The following is a 26,559-nucleotide window of genomic DNA, read 5'->3' as shown; positions in this document are numbered from 1 at the left end:
GATCTTTAAAGATCTCCCTCCAGGAGAGATTATCATTTCCTTACAGACTGCTTCTCTGCTACTTACAAGCCTAAACAGATAATTTCTCTTGGAGAGAACAAATTCTTATACCTAAACTTACTGATATTATTAGTTCAAACTGAATTTGAATACAGGTCCAACATTTACTGTACATTTGGGTTAAGGCAAATTATTTAACCTTGTAAAGTCTCATTTCATTAATCTCCAGTTAGGGATAATTTCCCTGTATCATTATATTTCTGTTTAGAGATAACACTTAGCATAGAGCTTCAACTATTGCCAGCCTTATTTAAATAGAAGATATTACATATACATATTATCTCCTGTTTTATTTGTCATTCTTATTCTCTCCTATTTTTCAGCATCTTGACTGAGTCATCCAGAGCCAGCCTCATCTTCTGAGAACCAACATTACTAAATTTCCTCTGAAATGTCTCTCCTGCCTTTGAGTTCTATGCATGATATATTTGCCATATGTAATGAGTACTTCTCCATTTACCTTACCATACACTATAATGAGGTATTTGACCTTGTTGAACATACACTCCACCTTTTAAACTCTTCTCTTGTTTCTATACATCAGATGAGATGTTTTCTCTTTTTCCCACTCTGAAGCACTGCTTTGTCAGTTCTATTGGCTCTGAATTCTCTTCCAACATTTTATGTGTGAGCAGTTCCTGATGAATGCTGGTTCTTAATCCTTCCCACTTCTTTCCATCTCTCTTTCTATCTCTTTCCATCTTTCTCCCTTTCTACCTCTTTTTTGCCCTACCTCTCATAGATATTTCTTTGCTCATGGCATCAGTTAACTATAAGCTGAAGAGTCCCATATTTATAGCTCCAACGAATATTTGTCTTCAGAGGATCATTCTATTAAAAAAAAAATCAAAACCTCTATTCCCTTTATTTGGATTTTATTTTCACATAAAAATAAACATGTTTAAAATCGACCCTTATACCACATCCAACCCCAATGGCATTAAAAAAAAAAAAGCGTCAATAAATAAACATACCATAAATCAAACCAACAAACCAGACTAATTTTATCTTTTTCTGGTTTCTTTTAAGTAGCGCTGAATTTTTCTTAACCCCTACTTACACTTAATCACCAAATATTTTTGTGTTTCTTTTATGTTTCTCCGCATGCATTACTTTTTATTTCATCCAATACTCACCTATTTGATTCAAATCTGCTGGAATATGGTTCATACGTTTTTTAAGTGCTCCCTTTGACTTCTACGTACTCACATGAAATATCAAAAAATATCACTTTGATCACGTTTCTCTGAACAAAAAGTTAATAAATACCTACTGCCTATGGAAAAAAATTTCCAAATTCTCCATCTAGCGTTCAAAAGCCCTTCTAATCTGACTCTAACAAATCTTTCTGGTCTCAATGTGCCAGTTTGGGACTCTGAGAGATAGGGTTTTGGAGGAAGCAGTCATGATTAATCAGAAGTAGGGATCAAAACAGGGCAATTTCAGACCAACCAAAGTATTAATTTTGAGAAAAAGTACGGTGCTTAGAAGTGTGGAATGCTTCATTTTTTAGTAATTGCCAAGATCTCTAACTTAGCAATGTGCTAAAATGTGCATGTAGGTATAGGATAATATCTTGCAATAAAACAATTGTTAATGGCATGGCAAAAATTTTCAAAAATGTTTAAATTAATATATTTTATGAAAATACTTTGTAAGTAACGTCAAATCACAAATGTTCATATTTACGTTTTTATCTGCTGTCCACTGAAATCAGATCTTTTTATAAAATAGGCAATTAAATAAAGGGACTGTGAGGAAGAATTTTAAAAATAAATTTTCATTTATTTTTTAAAAGTTTGCAGCATTTTTTTTTAAGTTACCTTCCTTCCTTAGGCTTGCTTTCTTTCTTTCTTTTTTTTTTTTTTGAATTTTTGAATTTTATTTTATTTTTTTATACAGTAGGTTCTTATTAGTTATCCATTTTATAAATATTAGTGTGTATATGTCAATCCCAGTCTCCCAATTCATCCTACCCCTGCCCCAACCCCCACTTTCCCCCCTTGGTATCCATACGTTTGTTCTCTACATCTGTGTCTCTATTTCTGCCCTGCAAACCGGTTCATCTGTACCATTTTTCTAGGCTCCACATATATGCATTAATATACAATATTTGTTTTTCTCTTTCTGACTTACTTCACTCTGTATGACAGTCTCTAGATCCATCCACGTCTCTACAAATGACCCAATTACATTCCTTTTTATGGCTGAGTAATATTCCATTGTATATATGTACCACATCTTCTTTATCCATTCGTCTATCGATGGGCACTTAGGTTGCTTCCATGACCTGGCTATTGTAAAGAGTGCTGCAATGAACATAGGGGTGCATGTGTCATTTTGAATTACGGTTTTCTCTGGGTATATGCCCAGTAGTGGGATTGCTGGGTCATATGGTAATTCTATTCTTAGTTCTTTAAGGAACCTCCATACTGTTCTCCATAGTGGCTGTATCAATTTACATTCCCACCAACAGTGCAAGAGGGTTCCCTTTTCTCCACACCTTCTCCAGCATTTGTTGTTTGTAGATTTTCTGATGATGCCCATTCTAACTGGTGTAAGGTGATAACCTCATTGTAGTTTTGATTTCCATTTCTCTAATAGTTAGTGATGCTGAGCAGCTTTTCATGTGCTTCTTGGCCATCTGTATGTCTTCCATGGAGAAATGTTTATTTAGGTCTTCTGCCCATTTTTGGATTGGTTTGTTTGTTTTTTTAATATTGAGCTGCCTAAGCTGTTTATATATTTTGGAGATTAACCTTTGTCCGTTGATTTGTTGGCAAATTTTTTCTCCCATTCGGAGGGCTGTCTTTTCGTCATGTTTGTAGTTTCCTTTGCTGTGCAAAACCTTCTAAGTTTCATTAGGTCCCATTTGTTTATTTTTGTTTTTATTTCCACTACTCTAGGAGGTGGCTCAAAAAAGAACTTGCTGTGATTTATGTCAAAGAGTGTTCTTCCTATGTTTTTTTTTTTCACACACACACACTGTATTTTATTTTTACAAGAGATAAATAGACTGACAGCAAGCATTGTACATGGATGACCACAACAAAAGCAACAATGATTGCAATTACCAAACATGAAACACACTCATACTATGTCATAATATTGACATTCAGTCCAGTAATCCTCCACTGTAACAGCTCCTTTACTTTGCAATGAAAATTGATTTGTATATTCTTTGCCTCTGAGTCCTTGTGGGATTTTTTTTTTTTTTAATTCAGACAGAAAGTCACAAAAATTATACTCATCCTCATCAGTTCACTCAGTCCCATGTAATTAATTTTTTTTTCATCTTGATCTTTTGTTAACACTTTTATGAGTTCATCAGTTTTTCATTAGAGTTCTGAAAATGCTTATTCATTCAGTTCAGCAGTACAGTCAGTTACCAGAAACCTGTACTTGTCAGAGTCTTTTCCATGAATTTCTTGAAGATGAAACCCTTTTATAGGAACATATTTGCAAAAGCATCATAGTACACCCAGAACTGTCTGTAAATGACAAAAGACTTAAAAATGACCACAGTTAAAGATTTGATGAAAGTTCATAATAATGCAGTTGGCAAGAAAATTAGTTATTTCTGAGATATACATTTTAAAGTAATAACTAGGATTATTACATATAACATTATACCAGAACATATAAGATTTTTAGAAATTTCATGTAATATCTGAAACATTTATATTAACATATTTCCATACAAATAACCCAATGAAAGTTTAGTATTAGTTGTTTTGTTTGTTTGTTTTTTTATACTGCAGGTTCTTATTAGGCATCAATTTTATACACCTCAGTGTATACATGTCAATCCCAATCGCCCAATTCAGCACACCACCATCCCCACCCCACTGCAGTTTTCCCCCCTTGGTGTCCATATGTCCGTTCTCTACATCTGTGTCTCAACTTCTGCCCTGCAAACCGGCTCATCTGTACCATTTATCTAGGTTCCACATACATGCATTAATATACGATATTTGTTTTTCTCTTTCTGACTTACTTCACTCTGTATGACAGTCTCTAGATCCATCCACTTCTCAACAAATGACTCAATTTCGTTCCTTTTTATGGCTGAGTAATAGTCCATTGTATATATGTACCACATCTTCTTTATCCATTCGTCTGTTGATGGGCATTTAGGTTGCTTCCATGACCTGGCTATTGTAAATAGTGCTGCAATGCACATTCGGGTGAATGTGTCTTTTTGAATTACGGTTTTCTCTGGGTATATGCCCAGTAGTGGGATTGCTGGGTCATATGGTAATTCTATTTTTAGTTTTTTAAGGAACCTCCATACTGTTCTCCATAGTGGCTGTATCAATTTACATTCCCACCAACAGTGCAAGAGGGTTCCCTTTTCTCCACACCCTCTCCAGCATTTGTTGTTTGTAGATTTTCTGATGATGCCCATTCTAACAGGAGTGAGGTGATACCTCATTGTAGTTTTGATTTGCATTTCTCTAATGATTAGTGATGTTGAGCATCTTTTCATGTGCTTCGTGGCCGTCTGTATGTCTTCTTTGGAGAAATGTCTATTTAGGTCTTCTGCCCATTTTTGGATTGAGGTGTTTGTTTCTTTAATATTGAGCTGAATGAGCTGTTTATATATTTTGGGGATTAATCCTTTGTCCGTTGATTCGTTTGCAAATATTTTCTCCCATTCTGAGGGTTGTCTTTTCATCTTGTTTATGGTTTCCTTTGCTGTGCAAAAGCTTTGAACTTTCATTAGGTCCCATTTGTTTATTTTTGTTTTTATTTCCATTACTCTAGGAGGTGGATCAAAAAAGATCTTGCTGTGATTTATGTCAAAGAGTGTTCTTGCTATGTTTTCCTCTAAGAGTTTTATAGTGTCCCGTCTTACATTTAGGTCTGTAATCCATTTTGAGTTTATTTTTGTGTATGGTGTTAGGGAGTGTTCTAATTTCATTCTTTTACATGTAGCTGTCCAGTTTTCCCAGTACCACTTATTGAAGAGACTGTCTTTTCTCCACTGTATATCCTTGCCTCCTTTGTCATAGCTTAGTTGACCATAGTTGCGTGGGTTTATCTCTAGCCTTTCTATCTTGTTCCATTGATCTATATTTCTGTTTTTGTGCCAGTACCATATTGTCTTGATTACTGTAGCTTTGTAGTAGAGTCTGAAGTCAGGGAGTCTGATTCCTCCAGCTCCGTTTTTTCCCCTCAAGACTGCTTTGGCCATTCGGGGTCTTTTGTGTCTCCATACAAATTTTAAGATTTTTTGTTCTAGTTCCATAAAAAATGCCATTGGTAATTTGATAGGGATTGCATTGAATCTGTAGATTTCTTTGGGTATTATAGTTATTTTCACAATGTTGATTCTTCCAATCCAAGAACATGGTATATCTGTCCATCTCTTGCTATCATCTTTAATTTCTTTCATCAGTGTCCTATAGTTTTCTGCATACAGCACTTTTGTCTCCCTAGGTAGGTTTATTCCTAGGTATTTTATTCGTTTTGTTGCAATGGTAAATGGGAGTGTTTCCTTAATTTCTCTTTCAGGTTTTTCACCATTAGTGTATAGGAATGCAAGAGATTTCTGTGCATTAATTTTGTATCCTGCAACTTTACCAAATTCATTGACTAGCTCTAGTAGTTTTCTGGTGGCATCTTTAGGATTCTCTATATATAGTATCATGTCATCTGCAAGCAGTGACAGATTTACTTCTTCTTTTCCAATTTGTATTCCTTTTATTTCTTTTTCTTCTCTAATTGCCATGGCTAGGACTTCCAAAACTATGTTGAATAATATTGGTGAGAGTGGACATCCTTGTCTTGTTCCTGATCTTAGAAGTAATGCTTTCAGTTTTTCACCATTGAGAATGATGTTTGTTGTGGGTTTGTCCTATATGGCCTTTATTATGTTGAGGTAGGTTCCCTCTATGCCCACTTTCTGGAGACTTTTTATGATAAGTGGGTGTTGAATTTTGTCAAAAGCTTTTTCTACATCTACTGAGATGATCATATGGTTTTTATCCTTCAGTTTGTTAATGTGGTGTATCACATTGATTGATTTTCTTATGTTGAAGAATCCCTGCATCCTTGGTGTATGATTCTTTTAATGTGTTGTTGGATTCTGTTTGCTAGTATTTTGTTGAGGATTTTTGCATCTATATGCATCAGTGATATTGGTCTGTAATTTTCTTTTTTTGTGGTATCTTGGTCTGGTTTTGGTATCAGGGTGATGGTGGCCTCATAGAATGAGATTGGGAATGTTCCTTCCTCTGCAATTTTTTGGAAGAGTTTGAGAAGGGTGTGTGTTAGCTCTTCTCTAAATGTTTGATAGAATTCACCTGTGAAGCCATCTGGTCCTGGACTTTTGTTTGTTGGAAGATTTTAAATCACAGTTTCAATTTCATTACTTGTGACTGGTCTGTTCATATTTTCTATTTCTTCCTGGTTCAGTCTTGGAAAGTTATACCTTTCTAAGATTTTGTCCATTTCTTCCAGGTTGTCCATTTTTTGGGCAAAGAGTTGCTTGTAGTAGTCTTTTAGGATGCTTTGTATTTCTGCTGTATCTTTTATAACTTCTCCTTTTTCATTTCTAATTTTATTGATTTGAGTTCTCTCCCTCTTTTTCTTGATGAATTTAGTTAATGGTTTATCAATTTTATCTTCTCAAAGAATCAGCTTTTAGTTTTATTGATCTTTGCTACTGTTTTCTTTGTTTCTATATCATTTATTTCTGCTCTGATCTTTGATTCCTTTCCTTCTGCTAACTTTGGGTTTTGTTTGTTTTTCTTTCTCTAGTTCCTTTAGGTGTAAGGTGTAAGGTTGTTTATTTGAAATTTTTTTGTTTCTTGAGGTAGGCGTGTATAGCTGTAAACTTCCCTCTTAGAACTGCTTTTGCTGCATCCCATAGGTTTTGGATTGTCGTGTTTCCATTGTCATTTGTCTCTAGGTATTTTTTGATTTCCTCTTTGATTTCTTCAGTGATCTCTTGGTTATTTAGTAACGTATTGCTTAGGCTCCATGTGTTTGTGTTTTTAACGTTTTTTCCCCTGCAATTGATTTCTAATCTCATAGCGTTGTGGTCAGAAAAGATGCTTGATATGATTTCAATTTACTTAAATTTACTGAGGCTTGATTTGTGACCCAAGATGTGATCTATCCTGGAGAATGTTCTGTGCACACTTGAGAAGAAAGTGTAATCTACTGTTTTTGGATGGAATGTCCTATAAATACCAATTAAATCTTTCTGGTCTATTGTGTCATTTAACGCTTGTGTTTCCTTATTAATTTTCTGTTTGGATGATCTGTCTATTGGTGTAAGTGAGGTGTTGAAGTCCCCCACTATTATTGTGTTACTGTCAATTTCCTCTTTTATAGCTGTTAGCAGTTGCCTTATGTATTGAGGTGCTCCTATGTTGGGTGCATATATATTTATAACTGTTATATCTTCTTCTTGGAATGATCCCTGGATCATTACGTAGTGTCCTTCCTTGTCTCTCGTAACATTCTTTATTTTAAAGTCTATTTTATCTGATATGAGTATTGCTACTCCAGCTTACTTTTGATTTCCATGTGCATAGAATACCTTTTTCCATCCCTTCACTTTCAGTCTGTATGTGTCCCTAGGTCTGAAGTGGGTCCCTTGTAGACAGCATATATATGGGTCTTGTTTTTGTATCCATTCAGCAAACCTGTGTCTTTTGGTTGGAGCATTTAATCCATTCACGTTTAAGGTAATTATCAATATGAATGTTCCTATGACCATTTTCTTAATTGCTTTGGGTTTGTTTTTGTAGGTCCTTTTCTTCTCTTGTGTTTCCCACTTAGAGAAGTTCCTTTAGCATTTGTTGTAGAGCTGGTTTGGTGGTGCTGAGTTCTCTTAGCTTTTGCTTGTCTGTAAAGCTTTTGATTTCTCCATCAAATCTGAATGAGATCCTTGCTGGGTAGAGTAATCTTGGTTGTAGGTTCTTCCCTTTCATGTCTTTAAGTATATCTTGCCACTCCCTTCTGGCTTGTAGAGTTTCTGCTGAGAAATCTGCTGTTAACCTTATGGAAGTTCCCTTGTATGTTATTTGTCATTTTTCCCTTGCTGCTTTCAATAATTTTTCTTTGTCTTTAATTTTTGCCAATTTGATTACTATGTGTCTTGGCGTGTTTCTCCTTGGGTTTATCCTGCCTGGGACTCTCTGCACTTCCTGCGCTTGGGTGAGTATTTCCTTTGCCATGTTAGGAAGGTTTTCAACTATAATCTCTTCAAATATTTTCTCGGGTCCTTTCTCTCTCTCTTCTCCTCTGGAACCCCTATAATGTGAATATTGTTGAGTTTAATGTTATCCCAGAGGTCTCTTATGCTGTCTTCATTTCTTTTCATTCTTTTTTCTTTATTCTGTTCTGCAGCAGTGAATTTCACCATTCTGTCTTCCAGGTCACTTATCCTTTCTGCTGCCTCAGTTATTCTGCTATTGATTCCTTCTAGTGTATTTTTCACTTCAGTCATTGTATTGTTCATCTCTGTTTGTTTGTTCTATAATTCTTCTAGATCTTTTAAAAACATTTCTTGCATCTTCTCGATCTTTACCTCCATTCTTTTTCCAAGGTCCTGGATCATCTTCACTATCATTATTCTGAATTCTTTTTCTGGAAGGTTGCCTATCTCCACTTCATTTAGTTGTTTTTCTGGTGTTTTATCTTGTTCCTTCATCTGGTACATAGCCCTCTGCCTTTTCATCTTGTCTATCTTCTGTGAATGTGGTTTTTGTTCCACAGGCTGCAGGATTGTAGTTCTTCTTGTTTCTGCTGTCTGCCTTAGTCAGTTTGAACCCTTTTTTAAGTTCCTTGATGGGTTTTAATTTTTGGCTATTTCATTTGCACTGATTAATTTGTGAGATATTTCTTTTTTTTTTTTAAATATAAAATTCAGTATTATTTTATAATTGGTTTGTAACTGGAGTATGATTGCTTTACAATGGTGTGTTAGTTTCTGCTTTATAACAAAATGAATCAGCTTTACATATACATATATCCCCATATCTCCTCCCTCTTGTGTCTCCCTCCCACCCCCTCCCTATCCCACCTCTCTAGGGGGACACAGAGCACTGAGCTGATCTCCCTGTGCTATGTGGCTGCTTCCCATTAGCTATCTATTTTACATTTGATAGTGTATATATGTCCATGCCACTCTCTTCTCATAGGAAATAATTCATCAAGATTTTTTACTATTTATTCCTTTGTTTGCCCTGACAGCATGAATAATATCTCCAACTACATCAACTAAATTTAAAAGATATAGATTTTATGAGATACTATCAATATCTTCATACTTGTTCATTCTTTAGCAGTGGTTAAAAAAAAAAAAAAAAGTAAGCCCAGTATGATTCATGATTATCCTTTTACATTTTGTTAAAATTTTTAATTTTTAAAGATATGAACCTCTAGTCATGCATATTGCCTATTTTCCTATATATGTTTATTAAGAATTACTTGATTTATAATGTAGTTTTGGAAGAATAGCTGCAGAATATTTTGGAAATATTTAAAAGTAAATTTTGGAGCAATGAAACACACTACTATCAAAAGAATGTTAATTATGAAAATTAATATTCTTTCTTAAATAATATGTTTCTTTGTGCCAATTATTATATATTTACATCATCCCTGGAAACTTTAAGATAGTATCTGTTGAGAAATCATTTTGTTTTCCCTTATTTTGCTTCCCCACTCCTGGTTACAAATCCATATTACATAAATATTCTCTAGATACTTGCTACATATTTGAATCATTGAGTTAATCATTGAAACTAAAGAGGTTTGTTAGAGACAGATTATAAGGGTTTTCTAAGGCCAGGATGAGAATTTTGGATCTTTCTCACACAGCAAAAAGTATCTGTTAACTTTCTTGATCAGGAGAATGTGATCAAAGTTATAATATTTGATTTGTAATATGAGTACACAGGAGTTGGGAAACTTAAAACAGTATGGCAGGCAAATAAACACATGAAACAATGTTGAAACATCATTGAATATTACAGATCTCAAATAAAACCACAATGAGATACCACTACTCCCCTGTCCAAAAGGACAAAATAAAATAGTGACAACACCAAATGCTAATAATCATGTGGAGAAACTGATCACTCTTACATTGCTGGTAAGAATGTAAAATGGTCACCACAGCCACTCCGGAAAACATTTTGTCGGTTTCTTACAAAATTAAACATGCAATTACCACAAGACCCAGGTAATTGTATTCTTGGATAGTTATCCCACGGAAATAAAAACTTAGGTTGACACAAAAATATATACATGAATGTTCATAGCATTTTTATTGATAATAGCAAAAACTGGTATCAGCCCAGATATCTTTCAACAGGTGAATGGTTAAACAAACTATGGTACATACATATCATGGAATACAACTCAACAATGAAAAGAAACCAACTTGATATGCACAACAACTTGGATGAATCTACAGGGAATTATGCTGAGTGAGAAAAAAATTCCAAACTAAAAGGTCATGTACTGTATGATTCCATTTACAAAACATTTTTAAAATTTCAAGATTTTAAAAATGGATGTTTAGATTTTAGTGGTAGCCAGAGATTAGTTATGGAACAGGAATTGTTCCTGAAGGCGGTAATTGTGTTTAAAAAAGAAACAGAAAATATGAACAGACCAATCACAAGTAATGAAATTGAAACTGTGATTAAATACCTTCTAACAAACAAAAGTCCAGGACAAGATGGCCTCACAGGTGAGTTCTATCAAACATTCAGAGGAGAGCTAACACTCATCTTTCTCAAACTCTTCCCAAAAATTACAGAGGAAGGAATACTCCAAAACTCATTCTATGAGGCCACCATCACCCTGATACCAAAACCAGTCAGAGGTACTACAAAAAAAAGAAAATTATAGACCAATATCACTGATGAATATAGATGCAAAAATCCTGAACAAAATACTAGAAAACAGAATCCAGCAACACATTAAAAGAATCATACACCATGATCAAGCGGGGTTTATCCCAGGGATGCAAGGATTTTCAATATATGCAAATCAATCAATGTGATACACCATATTAACAAATTGAAGAATAAAACCATGTGATCATCTCAATAGATGCAGAAAAAGCTTTTGACAAAATTCAACTCCGATTTATGATAAAAACTCCCCAGAAAGTGGGCACAGAGGGAACTACCTCAACATAATAAAGGCCATATATGACAAACCCACAGCCAACATCGTTCTCTATGGTGAAAAACTGAAACCATTTCCTCTAAGATCAGAAACAAGACAAGAATGTCCACTCTCGCCACTCTTATTCAACATAGTTTTGGAAGTCCTAGCCACAGCAATCAGAGAAGAAAAAGAAATAAAAGGAATACAAATTGGAAAAAAAGAAGTAAAACTGTCACTGTTTGCAGATAACATGATAGTGTACATAGAGAATCCTAAAGATGCCACCAGAAAACTACTAGAGGTAGTCAATGAATTTGGTAAAGTTGCAGGATACAAAATTAATGCACAGAAATCTCTTGCATTCCTTTACACTAAGAACGCAAGATCAGAAAGAGAAATTAAGGAAACAATCCCATTCACCATTTCAACAAAAAGAATAAAATATCTAGGAATAAACCTACCTAAGGAGGTAAAAGACCTGTATTCAGAAAACTATAAGACACTGATGAAAGAAATCAAAGATAACACAAACAGATGGAGAGATATACCATGTTCTTGGATTGGAAGAATCAATATTGTGAAAATGACTATACTATCCAAAGCAATCTACGAATTCAATGTAATTCCTCTCCAATTACCAATGGCATTTTTTGCAGAACTAGAACAAAAAATCTTAAAATTTGTATGGAGACACAAAAGACCCTGAATAGCCAAAGCAATCTTGGGAAAGAAAAACAGAGCTGGAGGAATCAGGCTCCTTGACTTCAGACTGTACTACAAAGCTACAGTAATCAAGACAATATGGTACTGGCACAAAAACAGAAGTATAGATCAGTGGAACAGGATAGAAAGCCCAGAGATAAACCCATGCACCTATGGTCAATTAATCTATGACAAAAGAGGCAAGGATATACAATGGAGAAAAGACAGTGTCTTCAATAAGTGGTGCTGGGCAAACTGGACAGCCACATGTAAAAGAATGGAATTACAACACTCCCTAACACCATACACAAAAATAAACTCAAAATGGATTAAAGACCTAAATGTAAGACCGAACACTCTAAAACTCTTAGAGGAAAATATAGGCAGAACACTCTTTGATATAAATCACAGCAAGATCTTTTTTGACCCACCTCCTAGAGTAGTGGAAATAAAAATAAAAATAAACAAATGGGACCTAATGAAACTTAAAAGCTTTTGCACAGCAAAGGAAACTATAAACAAGACAAAAAGACAGCCCTCAGAATGGGAGAAAATATTTGCCGACGAATCAACGGACAAAGGATTAACCTCCAAAATATATAAACTGCTCATGCAGCTCAATATTAAAAAAACAAACAACCCAATCCAAAAATGGGCAGAAGACCTAAATAGACATCTCTCCAAAGAAGACATACAGATGGCCGAGAAGCACATGGAAAGCTACTCTACATCACTAATTATTAGAGAAATGCAAATCTAAACTACAATGGGGTATCACCTCACACTCATTAGAATGGGCTTTATTGGAAAATCTACAAACAACAAATGGTGGAGAGGGAGTGGAGAAAAGGGAACCCTCTTGCATTGTTGGTGGGAATGTAAATTGATGCAGCCACTATGGAGAACATTATGGAAGTTCCTTAAACAACTAAAAATAGAATTACCATATGACCCAGCAATCCCACTACTGGGCATATACCCAGAGAAAACCATAATTCAAAAAGACACATGCCCCCCAATGTTCTTTGCAGCACTATTTATAATAGCCAAGTCATGGAAGCAACCTAAATGCCCATTGACAGATGAATGGATAAAGAAGATGTGGTACATATATACAATGGGATATTATTCTGGCATAAAAAGGAATGAAATTGGGTCATATGTAGAGATTTGGGTGGACCTAGAGACTGTCATACAGAGTGAAGTAAGTCAGAAAGAGAAAAACAAATGTCGTATATTAACACATATAGGTGGAATGTTGAAAAATGATACAGATGAAGTGGTTTGCAAGGCAGAAATAGAGACACAGATGTAGAGAACAAACGTATGGCCACCAAGCGGGCGGACATGGGGGGCGGGGGTGGTGGTGGGCGGATGAATTGGGAGACTGGGATTGACATATATACACTAATATGTATAAAATAGATAACTAATAAGAACCTCCTGTATAAGAAATACATAAAATAAAATTCAAAAATAAAATAAAATAAAATAAATAATAAAATAAATGGTCATCCCTCGGGAAAAAAAAAGGGGGGGCAACAGCAGAGATCCTTGTGAGGTTGACACTATTCAATATCTTGACTGTGATGGTAAATACACGAACCATCGCAAGTGACCAGATTGTACAGAACTTAATTCATACCTGTCTACACACATACACACAAAGGAGTACAAGGAAATGTAAGATTGGTGGATTGCATCAATGTCAATATCCTGCTTTTGATGTTATACTATAGTTTTGCACAATGTTACCACTGGGGATACTGAGCAAAGTGTGCAAGAGCTCTCTCTGTATTGTTGCGTGTGAATCTACAATTATCTTGATAAAATTTTCATTTAAAAAACAGAATAGCATTATTCTAGCAGTTGGGCTATACAGATTTTTGAATCAAATAGGTAAGAATTAGATGAGAGAAAGTATATTGAGGAAAAAACAATCATAAAAGAAACAGAAATGTGTTCAGTAAATCTTGGGCAAGTAGAGACTAAGAAAGATTCAGTGATGTTTCCATAGTTTCAAGACAATTTATATTAAGGAAAAACAAAAACAAAACAGAAAAAGAGCTAGCTAGGTTAGCTGGATGGTTTCATTCATGCTAGGTTTATTTGTTGGCATGTTTTTATCATCGCCATTGGGAATAGGAATAATAAAAGGGGTCAATTTTAAACACATTAATAGTATGCACAACAAAATTAAAGTGGGTTACAGTCAGTTATAAAACATAAACTAAAACCTGACAGAAAAAAAGCTGGAGATTTTCCACCCAAATCCTCACGGTAAATAGTTTTTCTAAAATAATTATTTTGCATTCTTGTTTCTATTATTTGCATTTGGTTTTAGGGCTATATTTTTAACACAGAAGATAACGTAGATGAAAAAGGAAAGTTCTTCATAACAATTTTGTAACTGAAGTATAATATAAATTAATAATTAATAAGTTTAAAAAATTAAGCAAATCAAGAACATATGTCAATATATCATATCATGCAATTATGAACTGAATAATCAATTGGAAAATTCTTTGTAAAGTTTAAGTTCAAAGTAATGACTTTCAGATAATTTTTTGTCCTAATATACCTGAATGATAAGGTAGACTTTCCTTAACAATGGTGACTCATTAAAGCCAGGTTAACTGTCACCCACCAAATGAAAATTGCCGATAGCTTTGACAGCAAAAATGTAAATATGTTTAAGATACCATAATTCTTGACTCTAGTATTTGCAGATTGTGTTTTGGAATAATATATGTTTGTGAAGAATTAAATTATAATATTAAGTAAATAATCCTCAATAATATAATTGAAGTAATTTCACAAAATACTGCATAAATAGTTGTCAAATGAATGGTATATAACACAAAATGAAGTGTCATTTTAATAATAATTGTGTATCTTCTTTAACTCCCTTTAACTCTTCTAATCCTCTCCAAGATTAGAGTATAATCCTGGAGAAGGGAGGGATTATGCCTTAAGGTTATTTGAGTCACTCACAGTACCTAGCGTGAAAAATCTTTTGATGTGTAGGGAGTTAATGACAAATTTAAAAATAATGAACAAAACTATTATCCTAAAATGGTTCTTGACACAAACATTCTAATCTTCAGAAGTAAACAGTCTGTATTCTTGTTCTCAGGAGAGAAGTTTCCACGTGTTACTCATGTATATTTCTCCAGAGTCTAGCAAAGCCAAGCACATAACAGGGGCTCAACACATTCTTCCTGAATTGTATCCAGAAGATTTCTACATGAAGGTCAAAAGGGGTTGGTATGTAACAGATACTTGGTACAAAGAAAAATTCATTCTTAAATTGTTTTCAAATACATGTACACATAAGCAAGTAAAAATAAAATTCCACACTAAAGTTGAGGCAGTACATCCCTAAAATATTTTCATTATCTATTAATAATAACATTAAAATCTGATTTTGTAATAAAAATATTTGTGTGATATTTCTTTCCATCTAGAAGTTATGTAGGAAAAAATTTAAAAGAAAGTTTCAGGTGAGACTTTGTAAAATTATATGGAAAATGACATATTATTTCTCTCAATGATCAGATTGATGAGTATTGGCATACCTAGAAACTACTATTTAAAAAAAAAGTAAAGGAAAGAACATCAAATAGTCTGAAGAAAAACTAGTTGCTGAACATGCCAACATCCTAAAACTAAGTATAATTTTATAATCTTTTAAAGTGAGATTTTTCATTTGTAAAATTATCCAAGCACTTGAGCATATTGCGAGATATTATTTACTTTATGGCTTTGTTCCCAGAGTTGGTAAAGCACATAAGCATAAATAGAAACAAGCCCTATTAGGATGGCCAGCTTATATAATACATATTTCATCATAAATCCAGATCAGGGTCCAAGATATGAGAGTGAATAATCCATTGCCAATATTATGGAAATTTTCTGACTAATTACATCAATTCATATGACATTTATTAAAAAAACTTTTCTAAATAGCATTAAATATTTAAATTTCAATATGTCAATTAAACTTCAGACATGGGACTTTCCTTGCATGGAAAGAAAATAATTTATCATTTTTCACCATGGCACCCTAATCTGTATAAAATCAAGTGAAGTCATACTTAGCTATTTTTAAAGTAATAAAAATTATTTTTTGGATAATTCAGTTAAACATGCTTTAAACAGAAGTATATCTTCATTTTCTAAAGAGCTGTATTAAATAGGTTTATGAAAATTTTAATTTAATAGTTCTCCTAATCATTACAAAGTAAATCTGATAATTAAGCTCTCATTTTGTTGGTTTTCAAAGGGAGGAAACACGTATTTTATTTTCTTCATTTAAAAATAAGTAATTCTTACAAAACTTGACTTTAAAAAAGTATATATATATGTATTGTATATGTACAAACAAATACATTTACACATATTTGACATTTCACACTACTTCTCTGTGTTATTTTCTTCGTAACAAGGCATTAATAGTGTCAGTTCTTTCATCTATAAACAAGGCAAGTTATTTCTTTCTCCTAATCCTGCTTTTAATGTGTGCTTTAGTACAAGTAAGTAATCTAAATATTTTGTTTGACATTAAAGAAGAAAAAGTTTCATGCTATTTTTACTATTTTATGAAAAGAAAGGTACAAGAAGGGTTTTCCAGAAATATTTCCGGACCCTCCACTCAGAGACGTTGCCACAGATTTTGATTTTTTTTTCAAAACAATCAGACTGGTTCCTTAGAGCACCATTTTCTTGCCAAACTCAATACTAATGAAAGTTCCCTGTGGAATTTTCATAGAAAGACTAAGCCTAGTAGCATTGTTCAATAAAACAAGTAAAAAGTAAATGGCAATAATTCAATAAAGTATGGCAACAGTGGAAAGAAAGTCTTTAAAAGCAAGGTTTAAACAGTTCTTAAGGATGTCCTGATGTTTCATCTCCCTGTAGACTAAATGCTATGAGGATCGGGGACCGATGTGTTAACCTGCTAACCTCCCATAATAGCATGACAGATGCTTCCTACCTGACAGAGTAATGCCTGGGAGAGAGAGAAGAAGCGGGAGACTGACAGAATGCCCAGGGAGAGTATTGATCCACTGACTCTTTTCTGGTAACCATTACAGAGACATGAGTTGACAGTAATTAAAATGACTTACACACTGGGACGGTTTCAAACTCAAATCTTCGACTGAAGACACCATAGCCTGCTGCTGTGCGTGCTCGAATTTGGAAGACATATACTGAAGCTGGTTTCAAGCCCTCTGCAGTTATAGTTGTCTCTTTAGATTTGATAATTGTATAGCTGGTCTCTTGGTCCTTGGATTACACATGTATATGCAATAAAAAGAAGTCAAAAAAATGCGTTATTAATGAGAGCAAAACACAGAATCAAAGATAAGAAAAAAAATCAGAAACGAATAGGTTTGCTATCAGTACAAATATGATATTTTACAAACAAAATCCTACGCATCCTAGTTGTGTTAGTTATATAGAACCTTAAAGTGTTTTCTAGAACTCATAGATGTAAGATATGTTCTCCACCCATCTGCCACACTTGCCTTGGGCAGAAATAGATATGTAAACTTTAAAAATAAAATTTCCAGGAGATACACTATTTTATAGACTCTAATTTAGTATTGCTAATTGTGTGCTTGTTTTTCTCATAAATGATTTATTGGCGTGCAACTAACATGCTGCTTGTTTATAGAGGAAGGTGACAATGTTTGATATACAGCCAGGTAAGACTTATGCCTTTTATCTTTAGTGAATTTGATTTCTTTTTTAATTTTATTTTATACATTTTAAAATTTTTTTAACATCTTTATTGGAGTATAATTGCTTTACAATGGTGTGTTAGTTTCTGCTGTACAACAAAGTGAATCAGCTATACATAAACATATATCCCCATATCCCCTCCCTCTTGCGTCTCCCTCCCACCCTCCCTATCCCCCCCTCTAGGTGGACACAGAGCACCGAGCTGATCTCCCTGTGCTATGTGGCTGCTTCCCACTAGCTATCTATTTTACATTTGGTAGTGTACATATGTCCATGCCACTCTCTGACTTCTTCCCAGCTTACCCTTCCCCCTACCCGTGTCCTCAACTCTATTCTCTACGTCTGTGTCTTTATTCCTGTCCTGCCCCTAGGTTCTTCAGAACTTAGGGGCAGGACAGGAATAAAGACACAGACGTAGAGAATAGAGTGATGGTGGCTTCATAGAATGAGTTTGGGAGTGTTCCTCCCTCTGCTATATTTCGGAGGAGTTTGAGAAGGATAGGTGTTAGCTCTTCTCTAAATGTTTGATAGAATTCGCCTGTGAAGCCATCTGGTCCTGGGCTTTTGTTTATTGGAAGATTTTAAATCACAGGCTCAATTTCAGTGCTTGTGATCGGTCTGTTTATATTGTCTATTTCTTCCTGCTTCAGTCTCGGGAGGTTGTGCTTTTCTAAGAATTTGACCATTTCTTCCAGGTTGTCCCTTTTATTGGCATATAGTTGCTTGTAGTAATCTCTCATGATCCTTTGTATTTCTGCACTGTCAGTTGTTACTTCTTTTTCATTTCTAATTCTATTTATTTGAGTCTTCTCCCTTCTTTTCTTGATCGGTCTGGCAAGTGGTTTATCAGTTTTATCTTCTTAAAGAACCAGCTTTTAGTTTTATTAATCTTAGCTATTGTTTTCTTCATTTCTTTTTCATTTATTTCTGATCTGATCTTTATGATTTCTTTCCTTCTGCTAACTTTGGGGTTTTTTTCTTCTTTTTTCTCTAATTGCTTTAGGTGTAAGGTTAGGTTGTTTATTTGAGATGGTTCTTGTCCCTTGAGGTAGGATTGTATTGCTGTAAACTTCCCTCTTAGAACTGCCTTTGCGGCATCCCATAGGTTTTAAGTCGTTGTGTTTTCATTGTCATTTGTTTCTAGGTATTTTTTGATTTCTTCAGTGATCTCTTGGTTGTTTAGTAGCGTATTGCTTAGCCTCCATGTGTTTGTATTTTTACACATTTCTTCCTGTAATTGATACCTAGTCTCATGCGTTGTGGTCAGAAAAGATACTTGATACAATTTCAATTTTCTTAAATTTACCAAAGCTTGATTTGTGACCCAAGATATGATCTATCCTGGAGAATGTTCCATGAGCACTTGAGAAGAAAGTGTATTCTGTTGCTTTTGGATGGAATGTCCTATAAATATCAATTAAGTCCATATTGTTCAATGTATCATTTAAAGCTTGTGTTTCCTTATTTATTTTCATTTTGGATCATCTGTCCACTGGTGAAAGTGGGGTGTTAAAGTCCCCTACTATGATTGTGTTACTGTTGATTTCCCCTTTTATGGCTATTAGCATTTGCCTTAAGTACTGAGGTGCTCCTAAGTTGGGTGCATAAATATTTACAATTGTTAATGGATTGATTAATTGGATTGATCCATTGATCATTATGTAGGGTCCTTCTTTGTGTCTTGTAATAGTCTTTATTTAAAGTCTATTTTGTCTCTTATGAGAATTGCTACTCCAGCTTTCTTTTGATTTCCATTTTCATGGAATATCTTTTTCCATCCCCTCATTTTCAGTCTGTATGTGTCTCTAGGTCTGAAGTGGGTCTCTTGTAGACAACATATGTATGGGTCTTGTTTTTGTATCCATTCAGCCAGTCCATGTCTTTTGGTTGGAGCATTTAATCTATTTACATTTAAGGTAGTTATCAATAAGTATGTTGCTATTACCATTTTCTTAATTATTTTGGGTTTGTTATTGTAGGTCTTTTCCTTCTCTTGTGTTTGCTGCCAACCAAGTTCCTTTAGGATTTGTTGTAAAGCTGGTTTGGTGGTGCTGAATTCTCTTAGCTTTTGCTTGTCTGTGAAGGTTTCAATTTCTCTGTCAAATCTGAATGAGATCGTTGCTGGGTAGAGTAATCTTAGTTTTAGGTTTTTCTCTTTCATCACTTTAAATATGTCCTGCCAGTATGGGGATTCCTTTGTATGTTATTTGTTGCTTTACCTTGCTGCTTTTAATATTTTTTCTTTGTATTTAATTTTTGATAGTTTGATTAATATGTGTCTTGGCATGTTTCTCCTTGGATTTATCCTGTATGGGACTCTCTACGCCTCCTGGACGTGATTAACTATTTCCTTTCCCATGTTAGGGAAGTTTTCAACTATAATCTCTTGAAATATTTTCTCAGTCCCTTTCTTTTTCTCTTCTCCTTCTGGGACCCCTATAGTTCGAATGTTGGTGCCTTTAATGTTGTCCCAGAGGTCTCTGAGGCTGTCTTCAATTCTTTTCATTCTTTTTTCTTTATTCTGTTCTGCAGTAGTTATTTCCACTCTTTTATCTTCCAGGTCACTTATCCATTCTTCTGCATCAGTTATTCTGCTATTGATTCCTTCTAGAGAATTTTTAATTTCATTTATTGTGTTGTTCATCATTGTTTGTTTGCGCTTTAGTTCTTCTAGGACCTTCTTCAACGTTTCTTTTATTTTCTCCATTCTATTTCCAAGATTTTGGATCATCTTTACTATCATTACTCTGAATTCTTTTTCAGGTAGACTGCCTATTTCCTCTTCATTTGTTTGATCTGGTGGGGTTTTACCTTGCTCCTTCATCTGCTGTGTATTTCTCTGTCTTCTTATTTTGCTTAACTTACTTACTGTGTTTGGGGTCTCCTTTCTGCAAGCTGCAGGTTTGTAGTTCCCCTTGTTTTTGGTGTGTGTCCCCAGTGGGTAAGGGTCGTTCAGTGGGTCGTGTAGGCTTCCTGGTGGAGGGGACTGGTACCTGTGTTCTGGTGGATGAGGCTGGATTTTGTCTTTCTGGTGGGCCAGACTGCGTCCGGTGGTGTGTTTTGGGGTATCCGTGACCTTATTATGATTTTAGGCAGCCTCTCTGCTAATGGGTGGGTCTGTGTTCCTGTCTTGCTAGTTGTCTGGCATAGGGTGTCCTGCAGTGTAGCTTGCTGGTCGTTGGGTGGAGCTGGGTCTTAGCGTTGAGATGGAGATCTCTGAGAGAGCTTTTGCTGTTTGATATTACGTGGGGCCAGGAGGTCTCTGGTGGACCAATGTCCTGAGCTCGGCCCTGCCACCTCAGAGGCTCAGGGTTGACACCTGGCTGCAGCACCAAGACTATGATTGTGGAGGCTTGGTGATTCCAAAATCTGATATAGTAGGCCAGCAGGTCAGAGACTCTGGGAAGAGTTGCAGCCCAAACGAAGGCTGCTGGCAGAATCCCTTGAATTTGATTTCTAATTATATTTAGGGGTTGGGAGAAGGAATGTGAACTTCACTGGAGAACTTTAATTTTAACTCACTAAGTCGAAACAGTGAGTTTTAAAGAAAAAATTCACATAAGCAAAATATTTTTGTCCTTTTTAAAAACTTCATTTTTTCACTTTCATGTGTTTGGGCTGGGTTAGTAGTGAATGGAGATGAAGGGGAAAAAGTCACTGAAAAGATAGCTTTGGAAAGTGAAACAAAGAGGAACTATTCCTATTTTGACTGCTAACAAAAGTCTAGACAAACCATCTATAACTCCTCATTATCTCTGAAGTTACCATTCTGAATATAAAGTGTTAGATACATAAAGATTTAATACACATTCCCTGCTTTGAACTTTCTCTTCCCTTATGTTTTTCTGTGTGAATTTTTGGCTAAGCTTGTTTTTTCCTTAAGGTCTTTTCACATGTATTAAATTTCTGATAGATATTATAGGATGAATTAAAGATAGGTTATGGTTAGAGATTTTATTCCCCTTTTTTAAGAATTGGCTTTTACTTAAAATAACTTATTGATGCCTGTAAATCATTATTTTCTAAATATTTCAGGGAAATTTGTCTTTACAAGCAGAAATAATGTATTGATTTTTTAAAAAGATCCAAGGGGAACAACATGCAAAGGATTTATTTTTCCTAAATGAGAAAAAAAAAATTGAAAACAAGAAAATAACATTTACTTCTCAAACACTCTAGTAGGGAATAAGGTTATTATTTAATGTTCATAATGCTATTAAAAAGTAAAACAAATGCAAACCACACTTCTTGTCCCTTGAAGTTTACAGCATGTCATGCTGGGCCTTTAGTGTGAACACTGAAATCACATGCTAAAACACAGCAAACCCATTTTTACTTTTATCCTCAGTTTCCTTATCTGTAAAATTGGGATAAAAATTGGAGGCTGGATATCCTCACAGAGATGTTGTAAGAATGAAACAGGTAATGCATGTGACAACATGTATTAAACTGTAAAGCACATGTTTTAATTGTCATAATTATTATTTTAATTTTTTTCTAATTTGACACATCAAAGTCAACTTCTAACCATATTCTATGCTACCACCAATACAATCTAAAATAAACAATGTGTAAATATTCTTCCCTTAAAGCAGTTTACCATTCCTCAATTAATACGTTCAAACATAAAATTTTCTTAGGGTTATGTATATTCAAATTTCTCTCTAGATAGATATGGTTTAAATTCTAATCCAAATAGGTTTTTCTGATTCAGTCTACATAAACAATTGATCTTTGTTTTTTTAACGCTCACGTTAGTTTAAGTGCCTAGTCTCTAAAGTGTTTAGGAAATTTTGTTAGAGTTTTCAAAGAATTTAAAGTAGAAAATTAAATTCTATAAAGTTTTACCTAGTAATGTCAGTCATTTTCTTCACTCACAAATATTTATTGATCTTGTCTACTCTATTACCCCTTCTATATGCTAGGGGTAGAACAGTAAAAAAAGCAGGCAATTTCTTGATGTGTTCCTTTTAAAAGGGGTAAATAGCTTCTATAAACTATTGTAGTTACTGATGCTCTGAGTACACTCAAGTTTATAACTGAATGTGTAAGACTTTCTTAGTAATATTATCCTGTCCAGTTTGGCTGTGATTGAATCAGTAATTTTCAGTAAAAAATGATAAAATATATGTTCACTACTATTTGCATTTTGTTTAAAGGGAATTTGAGTTCATGAGAAAAATCTAGACAAAACTGAAGTTATGATTCTGGTATATTTGACATAATTAGGATTTTTACATGAAGTATTAACATTTATATGAAAAGTAAGATTTTTTTTTAAATGAAAAATAGCATAGGAATATCACGGTTAGAATTCCAACCATGTTATTAACTAAGTACGTGTGTAAATGTGGGTATGCAACTCAACCTAAGTTTTTTTTCTTCTTTAAAATAGGATGAAATTATTTATCAAGACCCTGTGAGGACACAGAGATAGAGATAATATACATAGCGCCTAGCACAATCTTCTGAGCACTAGAGCTTCTAGGTAAATTTGAGTTTACCCTATAGCATGATGGCAAATTCTTCTACTGAAAAGAAAAAAAAAAAATTTAAAAGCTTACATGATTGTAACTCTTAACTATTGAAAAAGTAGAAATTGATAATTTTGTCAAAAATAGAAAAAAAATCATTGCAAGGAAACTGGAATGCTGCTCCTTGAAATAACGTATAATCTAACATCGTTGATTATACAAAATTATACAACATTCCGTCTGATTTATCTATTAACATTATGTATGCCTCAGTGGTTCCTTATCGCAGGTCTAATGGTACGTTGTCTCTCTGAGTTAGTTGAATACTGTATTATTGAAGAGACCTAGCGAATATATCTAAGGGATCAAAACCCATAAATACACATTTTGAATCCTCTAATTATCTTCTAAAATTTGCTTCTGATCCACTCCTTTAAATCATCCTCATAAAGTCCTCCATTTCACAAACCTATATACACATCTTCAACACCCACAACCAAATGTTGCCAAGTCCTTGGTCAGGGTAGTGGTTTTGCTGCCTTCATGCCCCAGCTGAGCAAATGAGCTACATTCCCCAGCTGCTTAGCAAACACTGTTCACAGGCAGCGAGGGGAGGGCCTCAGCAGAAGGAGCCAGCTGGCAAACACCCTGCCAAAGGGCAGCTTCCCTTTGCCTCTGTCTTTAATTAAGAGATGGCAATGGGCCCATCACCATGCAGGAGCAGAGAGGCCCAATGACCTCTATTAGAGCAGGGCAATCACAGGCAGAAATGCCAGCTGGCGAATGTGTGAGTCCTGGAAAGCTCTGCCACCTGTGTCTGGCCAAGAGCCATCCAATAAAATGGTGGTATCATTCTGAAGCTTCAAAATGAGCTCTGGAAACCTATCAGGACCCCCACCTCAATACATGGTATAAAAGCTCATTATCCTTTTTTTTTTTTCCTTCTCAAAGTGTTAAAAAAAAACCCAACCTTTTTGTGTATTTTATTGGTGTGCTCAATAATTTTGCTTGGCAAAAAAGTCTGGGAATTAGTATCTTCTCTGTAAAATGGAAAACATTGACCAAAAGAAGTCAACTTTCCCAAAATAATATATAAGGGTTGCTGTGTTAAAAGCATGTAGGTAGGCAACTTGTTATTCATTTATGGAGAATATGAATAGAAATCATTTTTCCCCAAATCATTTTTTCTTATTTTCAGTTATGCAGATAATAGAATGTATTAATACAGCTTTAAATATTAAATATTAAATGTAAAACCAAATCTTACTGAAATAAATATAATATAAACATGAACTATAAAGAAAATATTTCCACAACATGGATAAAATTAATTAGAATGAACATTAATAGAAAAGGACTCTGCCCCACCAGTTGTTGAGTAACTCCCTGTTTTAACAGAAGCAGCAGCTTAAAAAAAAAAAAAAAAAAGATAAATCCTTGCTCCTAATGAATATTATGTGTATGAGACTCATGCATATGCTGGGAAGTAAGAGTAAAAACAATCGAAGGTTACTCATACGGGGAAAAAAACCAGGACAATTTCCTTAAAGACATAAAAAAGAAAAACAAACTCATTGGTCCAGCTAGTTGCTTCAGGTAAAGAAAAACTATGCAGGAAAACAAGTACTTGTTAAACTTTTAGTCTTCCCGCTATTGAACTTTATTTCATCTAAGATATGCATATTCAAATATATAGTTTTCATAGTATAGTTATTTTAAAATGTCATTATGCATCTCAACTTCTTTTAAAATCAATTTTAATTACAATAAAAATCTGGAAACTTAAAATGTTTACAAAATAATTCATAAAGATATATGTATATATATATTTGCCTAGCTTTGCATTAGTATGCAGTAATAAAGCTTACAAAAACTTGAAAGAGGAATGTAAACATTAATTTAACCAATTGTTTCTGGATACAGCATGTGTTTAAATTGTAGACTTCTAGCATTGGCAATTCAGTTTGGACCACTACTCCCAGAGAAATGGGAATCAGTGAGGGTATTAATATTATAACATTTTATTTGATTTACCGTAATTTTTTTCAGTAAACACTGTAACACTTATTGCAACATAGCTTTGTCTCAGAGGTATTTTCTTAGGACACTCTTGGTGAATAATGTATTAAATAATATATTTTTTTCTGAAATATAAGTATCTTCATTTATGTTCCCTAGTAATCCACTAGTTACATGTAATGCCACCAGCAAATCATTCCTAGAGACAACTATTTCAAACATGATAATTGAGTTTATCTATTTATAAAATGAATATACGAATATTGTACAGACATCCAAAACCTAAAAAGAATGTAGATAACCTCACTCTCCCCCACATACACTTGGCTGTTTTGTTCTCTGTTGTATCTTTACACAGGTAATTGTTGAATCAATGATGAAAGAAGCAATTAAAAAATGCTATGAATTGGGACTTCCCTGGTGGCACAGTGGTTAAGAATTTGCCTGCCAATGCAGGGCACCCGGGTTTGAGTCCTGGTCTGGGAAGACCCCACATGCCGCGGAGCAACTAAGCCTGTGCACCACAACTACTGAGCCTGCGCTCTAGAGCCCGTGTGCCACAACTACTGAAGCCCTTGTGCCACAACTACTGAAGCCCGCGTGCCTAGAGCCCATGCTCCGCAACAAGAAAAGCCACAACGAGAAGGCCGCGCACTGCAACAAAGAGTAGCCCCTGCTTGCAGCAACAACAGAAAGCCTGTGCGCAGCAACAAAGAACAACTGTGGCCAAATAAATAAATAAATAAAATTTATTAAAAAAAAAAAATCAGGGCTTCCCTGGTGGCGCAGTGGTTGAGAGTCTGCCTGCCAATGCAGGGGACACGGGTTCGAGCCCTGGTCTGGGAAGATCCCACATGCCGCGGAGCAACTGGGCCCGTGAGCCACAACTACTGAGCCTGCGCGTCTGGAGCCTGTGCTCCGCAACAAGAGAGGCCACGATAGTGAGAGGCCCGCGCACCGCGATGAAGAGTGGCCCCCGCTTGCCGCAACTAGAGAAAGCCCTAGCACAGAAACGAAGACCCAACACAGCCAAAAATAAATAAATAAATTTATTAAAAAAAAAAAATCAGTTGCAAGAAAGTTTTTTTAAAAAATGCTATGAATTACTTCAATGTATTTCAATGTTTTATCTATAATCTTTCATCTATGCATATAAATGGAATGTTGAATTTTTAAGTAACTTTCATTAACAGGATATCAGTATTTCTCATGATACTTTTGCATTAGTATAAATGGGACCATTCATTCCCCTTCTCGTTTCCAATGTTCTACCTTGGACAATTTCTTAGGTATTGCAGAGTAAGTTTTTGAACTTCCACCCTTCTCATTCTTCCCTAAGAGAGAAGGAGCAATGTCTCTGGGAGTTTGGGAGAAGCAACCGGGTAAGTGTGGCTGAGCCCTTCCTTCCCTTCTC

At 34.8% G+C, this 26,559-nt stretch overlaps 1 protein-coding gene across 11 annotated transcripts in view; it reads right to left on the bottom strand.

Annotated features, from left to right (window-relative positions):
- EPHA5 (EPH receptor A5) overlaps positions 1-26,559 on the bottom strand; it is a 323,628-nt gene that overhangs the window by 94,528 nt on the left and 202,541 nt on the right. For all 11 annotated transcript variants that reach the window (XR_014243989.1, XM_082390098.1, XM_082390102.1 and 8 more), the window contains one exon: positions 17,034-17,193. Coding sequence is in view for 10 of the 11 variants with exons in the window: in XM_082390098.1 (XP_082246224.1) it covers positions 17,034-17,193 (160 nt within the window). In the remaining variant the exon portion in view is untranslated. The remainder of the gene's footprint in view (positions 1-17,033; positions 17,194-26,559) is intronic.

The sequence above is a fragment of the Balaenoptera borealis genome (genome assembly GCF_965194805.1).
Source record: "Balaenoptera borealis genome assembly, chromosome: 4".
Lineage (NCBI taxonomy): Eukaryota > Metazoa > Chordata > Mammalia > Artiodactyla > Balaenopteridae > Balaenoptera > Balaenoptera borealis.
Note: the sequence above shows the minus strand (reverse complement) of the source record. Positions and strands in the feature narration are given on the sequence as shown.